General features: G+C 55.1%; 1 protein-coding gene across 1 annotated transcript; it reads left to right on the top strand.

Annotated features, from left to right (window-relative positions):
• Positions 1-272: 272 nt before the first annotated feature.
• On the top strand, positions 273-8427 carry ZIC5 (Zic family member 5; the record flags this gene model as incomplete). Its single annotated transcript, XM_080689498.1, is given in 5 exon segments — positions 273-345; positions 1623-2301; positions 2372-2588; positions 2590-3529; positions 7985-8427. Coding segments are annotated over 5 exon segments (2352 nt in total).
• Positions 8428-9862: the final 1435 nt, after the last annotated feature.

Raw genomic sequence — 9862 nt, 5'->3', positions numbered from 1 at the left:
CACATTTTATTGCACAATAAAAATGCTCAACAGTCCGTATTACAGGCTGGTTGTATTTATTTTCTTCTTTATTCATTCCTTTTTTGGGGGGGGTTGGTTTTGTTTTTACTTACAACCTGCAGGATTGAACTCAAAGCTGCCATTACTGCACGTACGGATGCTCATTGCCAAGAAATTCAGATAAAGGAAAGTGACTTGAAATGTTTTGAGAGGAAACCAAGAGCGGTGAACATTCCCAACGTGATGTTCCCTTTAATAAACCACTGATAGAGATGCCACAGCTCTCGGCGGGCCTTTTTGGCTTCAGATGTCCAAGTCTCTCGGACAGCACTGAGGAAGTACACGGTCTCTTCAAATACAGATGCGACTGCCGTCACTGATTGCCGCTTATTAAAAATGTCCCCTATGCTTTTTTTTAACTCCTATTTTTTAAATATTTGAACTTCACAGAAGCTTAAAAAGCCCATTTGAAATTTGATAGTACTATTGTCTTTGTTTGCTTGTCGGTTTTATAAGAGAAATGGCATCCCCAAGATTCATAGGGAAGCCAAGCATTAAGCACTGTTCACACCAACGTCAATGGCGCTATCAAAAAAAAAAAAAAAGCTCTTTTGAAAAATATTCTTTATTTCTTCCCAGGACCAATTCCTGAGAATGGCTTTGTGTAGTCTGTTTTTACTTGGACACTGTGAACGAATTAAGCTGGGAACCTGTTTTATTATATCCTCAAGGAAGAAATAAACCACCCCATTTTACTGATTTCAGCTTTTTTATAAAAAATAATGTAATGGTAAGAAGCAAAATTTAAAAAATTAAAAGTCTGACTTTAATCTTTGGGAATTTTTAAATATAAATTTCAAAACTGTTTCCTTTTAAAAATCTCAAATGACATTTGGGGGCAGTAAAACCCTAGTGTGGGGGGGTGTCACACACCTTTCCCTTCCGGAAGTGACTACAGGAACTTATTTTTGTTTTAAAAAATGATTTGGTAGCAAACCTCTGGAAGTGTGGTGGTGGTGGTGGTGGTGGGGTCGCTTATAACAACAGAAGGCCGGTTTGGGTGGTTTTTCAAAGAAGGTATCTCGGATTACTAGAAAATAAGGTGAAAGGTTATTCTATTGGTAAACAGAAAAACATTTCTTGATTTTAAGCTAATATTTTATTAGATCTAATTTGTGGTTCTTTCAAAGAAACTAAGGTACACATGAGGAGTGCGTTCTGGGCGAACAGAGACCGGGCTTAAAAGGCACATTTAGCGGCTTCCCTCTGGAGAGGTGCGGTTTGGCCTGCGCTGCCACGGTAACTGTAACTCCGAAGGCAAAAGTTAGCTTCGCAGCCCGACGGCCGTGCCGCCGCCCCGCCCCTCCCGCAGATCTAATTGGAAGTGGCAGAGCTAGAACCGACGAGTAGCGAGATTACACTTTGAGCCAACTGCTTTGAACCATGTTGAAAGGGATTCCATGATCTAAAAAGTAGAAGTAAAACGGTTCCTTTGGGAAAAGACTCATTTCGGCCCCACTGGCGTTTTGTGGAGCCAAATCACGCGAGTTGTTTTGCAACCCAATAAATAGACTTGAATGAATACTCTTCTTCGTTCTGTCTGTCTCCTGTCTGCGCCCTAGGTGAGATCCGGGCAGACTGGGTGTGCAAAGAGGTTTCTGGGATCAGCCCCACGGTACGATGGCTGGACGCTCACTCTCCTTCTCCAGAGAGCAGCCCGGGGGCCTTCCAAGGTAGGGAGGAGGTGGGCAAGTGTGTGGAGGGTCACGATGGGCAGCGCGGCGGCAGGTCTTGGGATCTGGGGGTCCCTCGGGCTCCTGGACTCGCGGGGGCCCCCGGCCCTCAGCCCCGGGTGCACGCCCACAGCACGCGGCTGCACGCGGTCCGCCGGAGCGCAGGGCGCTGCGCGCGCAGGCCGAGCTCAAACTTTCTGCAGTGCGGCTCGGCGGCCCGGGGGGCGGGGGGCGCCCAGCGGGTCCAGCTCGGGGGCGGTGCCCCGCTGGGCCGAGGGCCGGAACGGGAGCCAATCGGGCGGCCGAGGCTGCTGCCAATCACGTGGCTCCCTCCAATCCCACCCGCGCCATTTCCAAAACCTGGGTCCCACTGTGCCGCTCAAATGTGGTGTTCGCTCTGCCCATCGCTGGAGGACAGAGTGGGAACAGGAATAAGCAGAGTTGGAAGGCCGGCACAAAATAAGTTCAAGAGCGCCTACTATCTACATGTCTTGAAGGCGGGCGGAGGGAGAAGGGTGGCCCCGGTGAGGGTCTACGGGCCCGGCGGCGTGGTGCCGATGCAGCCCCCGTGGAGCCAGAGGGGCCGGCCAGCGCGGAGACTAGCGGACCCGGCGGCCGCTCAGGCCCGGCCGCTTCAGACTCGGGCAGGCTCCCCGGGGCCGGCCGGCCGGCCGGCCCGCCCACTGCCCGCTCCTCCACCCGCGGGCCCCGGGCGCTGACCCCCGCGCGGCCCTCCCCGCGCTCCGACCCCAGCGCACGGCCCCCGCCCCGGGGCTCCGGGCCCAGGCCGCCCCGGCGGCGGGCGCGGGCTCCCACCCCGGCGCGCGGCCCTCGGCGCCCCCGCCCCCGGCCCCTCCCCGCGGCCCCCTCCCCCGCCCCTCCCCCGCCGCCGCCGCCTGCCCTCTCGGGCTGCGCCGCCACCAACAGTGGCGGCGGCGGCAGCAGCGGCAAAGGCCACAGCAGGGACTTCGTCCTCCGGAGGGACCTTTCCGCCACGGCCCCCGCGGCGGCCATGCACGGGGCCCCGCTCGGAGGGGAGCGGAGGTCCGGCCCCGGCTCCCCCCGGCCGCCGGCCCCGCCTACCCGGCCGGCCGGCATGTTCCTCGCGGCCAGCGGCGCCTACGCGGGCGCGGACGGCGGCGGCCCCGCGCTCTTCCCCGCGCCGCACGACGCGCCCGGGGCTGCGGCCGGCCCCCCGCACCCGCTCGGCGGCCCGATGCGCCTGGGGCTGGCGGCGGCGGAGCTGTGCGGCCGCGCCGAGCCGCCGTTCGCGCCGCGCTCCGGGGACGCGCACTACGGCGCCGTGGCCCTGCACGGCTACGGCGCCGTGAACTTGAGCCTGAGCCTGGCGGCCGCCGCGGGGCCCGCGCCGCACCTGCAGCCGCCCGCGCCGCCCGCGCCGCCCGCGCCCGCGCCGCACCCGCCGCACGCGCGCCTCCCGGGGGCGGCCGGCGCCTTCCTGCGCTACATGCGGCAGCCAATCAAGCAGGAGCTCATCTGCAAGTGGGCCGACGCCGCGCCGCCGGCCGCCCAGCCCTGCTCGCAGACCTTCGGCACCATGCACGAGCTGGTGGGCCACGTCACGGTGGAGCACGTGGGCGGCCCCGAGCAGAGCAGCCACGTCTGCCTCTGGGAGGACTGTCCGCGCCAGGGCAAGCCCTTCAAGGCCAAGTACAAGCTCATCAACCACATCCGCGTGCACACGGGCGAGAAGCCCTTCCCCTGCCCCTTCCCGGGCTGCGGCAAGGTGTTCGCGCGCTCCGAGAACCTCAAGATCCACAAGCGCACTCATACAGGTGGGTGTCCGCGCCCGCCGCGCCGCCGCCGCCCGCCTGCGCTCTCCCGCCTTCCGCTGCTGCTTCTCGGCGCCTACGTACCACCCGGACGTGTGACTTCTTTTTTTTTTTCTCTCCCCCCCTTTTTTTCTACGAATAAGTAATTCGATAGCACACACAGGCCCGCGCTGGCGTCGCACCGGCGGAGTCTCCAGCGCCCCGCAGCCCCTCGGCCGGGACCCGCCCGGCTCCAGCCGCCGCCGCCCGGAGCAGGAGCAGCAGCAGCCGCGGGAGCAGGAAAACGCCCTGGACGGTCGGCAGCCCCACCCGCCCGGCCCGGGGGGGTCGGGAGGCCGGGGATGGGGGCCGCCGCGCGCCGCGCCGACCGGGACGCCTCCGGGGCGGAGTGCGGGTGTCGGGAGGGGCGCGCCCCCGGGCCCCGGAGTGCGCCCTCCGCGCCTCCACGCGTGCGCGAGCCTCACACCAGCGCCCCGGCCTCGCACACGCGCGCCCACTCCCGCCGCACCGGGCCCGCACGCGGACGCACCCGCGGCCCCGAGCGCGCGGGGCGCTGGAGGGCCTGGCTGGGTTCTAGGGGGAGGAGGAGGCGCCCCCGCGGCTGGCGAGGCCTCCGCGGCCCGGCTCCACCGGCGGCCTCTCCCACCCTCGCCCAGCTCGGCCCCGGGGGGTGCGATGACCCGGGCGGCCCCCGGGCGCGGCGGCCTCCGCGGGTCGTGCGCCCCCTTTGAGCCGCGGAGCGTGTCGGGCGAAGCGCCGCGGCGCTGGAGCGCAGCCGGGATTTATGGGGACAGATGGTATTACCCCTCCGAGGACACTTGAGTAACTAGAGTTTACATTCCGTGGTCACTCGTCTGATTTATCGGCGCGGCGGCGGCGGTGGCGGCGGCGAGGAGGCACGCCGGGCGTGAGCTCGGATGCTGGCCGAGGTCTCCAGGGGTTCCGCGAGAGCGGCCGCCGGCAGGGTGGCCCCGGGCCGACACCTCGCAGGCCTCCCTGGGGCCGGCCCGGGGCAGGTCTTCCCCGTCTGAGTTTACGCCAACCAAGCTCGATCTCCGCCTTAATGGATTTCCCCAAAGGAAACTTCCCACGAGGCTCTCGTAAAACCGCGCAGGCCCACTAAGCCAGCTGCTTGCCCTGGTGGCCAACTGCTTCCCGCGGGGCAGGGGCCCAGGACCACCCCCTCCCGACTCGGTCCCCCCCCCCCCCCCGAAGGTGTGCAGCCTTTGCCTCCCCTGGCCTCGGGAGCGGAGTCACCTCCCCTTCCCGGCTGCAGGGGGCCTGAAGCGCGGAACAGATGCTGGCCCCTTCCGGGGAGGCCACCCCTAACCCCGACGGCGCGGCCGCGCGTGCGTGGACCAGGGGGCGGGAGGTCGGGTCGCCAGGATGGTTGCTCTGACTGCAGCGTGGACCCAGCCAGGTGGTGGGTGTGCGCAGGATCCCCGGGGGCGATGCCCGGGCTTCCGGCCGAGCTCAGACCTGCGCCTGGCGTTTTGGCGGTTCTTGGGCCGCTGAGCCATTGGCCATTGTGTCCGAAGAAGGACCATCCCGGACTTCCTTCTTTCCCTACTACTGCGCTGCTCTGCCTTGCGGGGGAGGGGGTTATCCGGGAGCCCAAGACGTGGAGATCAAAGGGATTGATCCTCAGGCCGCTGCTGAGGGGCCCTGTCCTGACCTGCAGTCCCTCTAGGGTCCCCGAGACCCTTCCCTTCGCTTTCCCCACACGCCCGGAGCGGCCAGCGCTCTGTGAATAAATTCTGACCTGACCTTGCAGTCAGGATCTGAAATGCAAACACTAGGGTCTCTCGGCCTTTCTAGTGGGGTGGAATCTGCTCAGTCCCATAGGCCCCTGCACAACGCCGGCCATTCGGCCACACTTCCTCTTCACTCTGCTCCCTCCACCGGGCTTTTAGCCCGAGACCCTCCTAGCTCCCTGTACACAGAGTTCAGTTTCCACTCCTCCTCCTGAGCAGTAGAGGAGCCAGTGGTGTTCAAAGTTTCTTTTTTACCACCCGGGATATGTAGGCGGGGCAGAAAGATGATAAGTACCCACACATCTGCATGGGCTGAATAAAACAACTTAAGCCTCCATGTTGAAGAAGGTCTGATTTTAATTTTCTTTAAAAAAAAAAAAAGAATGTTAAGTTAGTATTGTCTTACATGTAAAGTATAACACAGGAGTCAGGACCAGTCACTGTTTTGGCAGAAAGGGATTAGCTTTGTTCTCACTGAAGCACATCTCTTAAAGAATTTTTAAAGTTTGTAATTATCTTCTGATGTCTGTGTTTCCCTTCTATTTATAGCTAAATGTAGGAAGTGTATTTGAATCGTGTGTGTTGGGGATTGAACCCAGGGGCATTTTATCTCCAAGCTATACCTCCAACCCATTTTATTTTTATTTTGAAACAGGTCTCACTAGGTTGATGAGAGTCTCACTAATTGCTGCCCTGGAACCTATGATCCTCCTGTCTCAGGCTCCCAAGTATACTGGGATTTCAGGAGTACCCCATCACACCGCGTTCTAATTTCATTTTTAAACAATATTCCCTGGTAGGCAAAGTTTTATTACAAAGTATCTGGATACGTTCAAGATACTCTGCCTCGGAGCAGTTATTGGTGAAATGTTTGTTATAGAGGGAATAAGAAAATTTAGCACAGAAATTTATGTACACTGAGCTGGGGGTTTTTTTATGGGGGGGGGGAGTACTGTGATTGAACCCAGGCGCATTCTACCTCTGACCTACACCCCCAGCTCTTTTTATTTTTTATTTTGAAACAGGATCTTGCTAAATTGCTGAGGCTGTCCTCCAATCTGTGATCCTCCTGTCTCAGCCTCCCAAGTATTAGGATTACTGGCATGTTCCACTATGCCTGGTTACTAAGCTGACTCTTAATAGTTTCTTTTAAAATATCCACAATGTGGCAGGCGTGGTGGCCCACGCTTGTAATCCCAGCATTGGGGAGGCCGAGACTGGAGGATAGCGGTTTGTGGACAGCCTCAGCTACTCAGTGAGGCTCTCTGCAACTCAGTGGACCCAGTTTCAAAATAAAGAACAAAAAAATAGGGCAGGGGGTGTAATGCCCCTGGGTTCCATGGCTAGACCCACAAAAAAAAAGTAATAATAATAAAAATATCCACAATGAGCCGGGCGTGGTGGCGCGAATTTGTAATCCCTGCGCTTGGGAGGCTGAGACAGGAGGATGGCGCAGGTTCGAAGCCAGCCTCAGCTAGTTAGTGAGGCTGTCAGTAACTTAGTAAGACCCTGTTTCCAAATAAAATATAAAATAGGTCTGGGAGTGTAGCCCGGAGGTAGAAGGACTCTGTTCCACCCCCAGTACCAAAAAAAAAAAAAAAAAATCCACAATGGAGAACAATGCTTTTAGGGTAGTCACCAAAGTTGCCGCTAAAATTATTTTTAAAAATCAAGATATTAGAGGAAAATATGTCCCAATATGGTGTCTGAGATGGCTTGTTCAGTTATGACCTGGGATGCACAAGTTCATAAGTGCCAGGGCGAGAGGTGAAGCTGAGTTACTGCTGCCTTCTCTTTGTGCCTTTTAATACCCAGCTGCAGTGTGTCTGAATGTGGTCCTCTTATTAAGCGTTTCCACTTCCTGGATTAGTGGAGTTGTGGTTAAGGCATTGTGGCTTTGTGTTCCTGGAAGGGTTTGACCAGCCTAAAGGGCTGATAGGCCAAAAGACCCTGTTTTTCTTGTTTGTTGGTTGGTTGGTGGTTGTTGCTTTCAGGGTTTTTGAGCATAAGCAATGGATTAGCTTCCTCTGGGTGGAAGGTGAGAGTCAGGTTGTGCTGAGGCTGTGGTCTTCTGAGGAATGCAGAGGCCAGCAGCCCCTGCCCAGCCAGCCCTGCAAAACCCCCTGGTGGATTGTGCGTCGCCCAGGGGCCTCGATTTCTAAAGAGAGCAGGGTTCATTTTCCTTCCTTTCCTGACTCTACATCCTCTCCTGCTGCTCCATCCCAGCAGTGCAATTCTGAGGATGCTCTGGAACATTCTGCCATCATCATTTTACAGTACCCCCCCCAGTTTATTTTTAATTTAACGCGTGCGTTTATTTTTCTTCTCCTTTTCTGAGATTCTCACCCCTACCCATGGGCTTGGAAGTGTCCTTTTCTCAGTGTTTATATTAACGGAAGGCAGGGATTTTCTGCTTGTGGTTTTGAGTGTTCAGGCCTGGAGGTGGGTTTGGGAGTCCCGGGTGGGTGTCTGTGGTGCTGCAGGTCCTAGCATCTGGCCCCTTAAAGCCTCCAGGCCTGTGGATGCAGGCCCACCCCTATAGCATCTTTTCCTTACTGCATCTTGGAACGTGGGGGTGAGAAAGAAAGGCTAGGTGTTGTTTTTCGGATGGATGGGAAGAGACATCCCCGGTTCTGGCCCAAGACTTCTCTCAAGTGAGAAGTGGGAGCAGCCCCTGGCTAACTTTTCCTGTGTTTCATTGCAGGGGAAAAGCCTTTCAAATGTGAATTCGATGGTTGTGATAGGAAGTTTGCCAATAGCAGCGATCGGAAGAAGCATTCCCACGTCCACACCAGCGACAAGCCCTACTACTGTAAGATCCGAGGCTGTGACAAGTCCTACACTCACCCCAGCTCCCTGAGAAAGCACATGAAGGTTCACTGCAAGTCCCCGCCGCCTTCTCCAGGAGCCCTGGGGTACTCTTCAGTGGGGACTCCGGTGGGCGCCCCCTTGTCGCCCGTGCTGGACCCAGCCAGGAGCCGCTCCAGCACCCTGTCCCCTCAGGTGACCAACCTCAACGAGTGGTACGTGTGCCAGGCCAGCGGGGCCCCCAGCCACCTCCACACACCTTCCAGCAACGGGACGACCTCTGAGTCTGAAGACGAGGAAATCTATGGGAACCCTGAAGTCGTGCGGACGATACATTAGAATTTATCATTATTATTATAATTATTAATAAGCGAAATAATAAGTGGGAATCCTTGGACCATATCCTAACCTGAAACAAACGGGTGGCTCAGACTTGCCACTGGTCTAATTAGCCCTATTTATTCAGTATGAAACCCTATGGTGTTTGTACATTTAATTAATTTAATTAAGATATTTGGATCTTTCTTTCTTTCTCTCTCTCTCTTTCTCTCTTTCTCTCTTTCTTAAAAAACAAACAGAACAACAACCAAGCTGGACTTGTACATTTCGGGGCAGACTTGTACCATGAAAAATGAGGAGATGAATTGAGAGCCTCATTCTGTATACACACACGTCTGTGTACCTTTTGCAAGCGGGGAAGAACATTAAGTGAGAAGTTGACAGCAAGCAGGCCCTCGTCACCCCACTGGAACGCCTCTGACGCCATACCATGGGCAGCTTGTGAGCCTCTTGTTGGAACCTAATGCTACAAAGGCCTCTTGATTGTAAAACCACACACTTGGCCGCGTTGCCAACAGATCCTGGACCGTGCCTGTGTTCAAAAGTATTTGTAACAAACAAACAAAAACCCTTTAAGTTCTAATATTTATGATTTTCAATCTCCACGCTTTTGTTACTGATCTCACCTTAACATGATATTTTTATACAGGATTATTTCTTTAGTGCCCTCCTTTGTGTGATTTTTTTTTTAAAATATATCTTCATGTATTGTGCTACTGTGACTGTTAGACAAAAGTGGGCAGAGAAGCTGCTGCCATAGACAACTGTGAAACTGAGCTTTTATACAGTAGAAGAAATTCAAGTGCTTTCTTTTTTCTCTGGTGGGTTTTTTTTTTTTTTTTAATCTGTAATCCCAGATTCTGTCTCCTTACTGTGTCCAAACTTGTTGTGTTATAAAGCAATTGCGTTTTCGATCATAAGTTCTTAGGGTGCCAACATTCACAGTCCAGTCTTGAGGAGGTAGGGTGATGGCACATTGTGCCTAGTTTTTTTTTTTTTTTTTTTTTGGAAAGCTGTTGTTTCCAAAACAGGCCAACTCCTCTTTTATACTATTGTATCAACCTTTTTAAAAGTTTATTTTTTAATGCCTGAAACTGTGTTCTAGAATGCGGATTTTCTTTCACCTGAGCACTGAGCAGCCCAGCTCTCTTCTTGAAAATGACAATGTGAAGTACATGATTTACATCAAACGGGGGAGGGAGTTGCTATACATATTAAAATTTCTAAAAGGTTTATACTCACTCCCGAACACTGATGAATGTGTGACCTTTGCCAGAGCTGTCAAGCTAGCATAAAAAAAGGTCAAGGACCTAGGACAATAACTCTTAGTCAATTTATTTTCGGTTGGTACAACACATCTCCTGTGTAAAATGTAGTCCATCAGAAACATCATACAGATACACTAAAGCGCACTAATTTATCCTCAGAGACCCCG

This window comes from Muscardinus avellanarius (genome assembly GCF_963383645.1).
Source record: "Muscardinus avellanarius genome assembly, chromosome: 2".
NCBI classification, from domain to species: domain Eukaryota; kingdom Metazoa; phylum Chordata; class Mammalia; order Rodentia; family Gliridae; genus Muscardinus; species Muscardinus avellanarius.
Note: the sequence above shows the minus strand (reverse complement) of the source record. Positions and strands in the feature narration are given on the sequence as shown.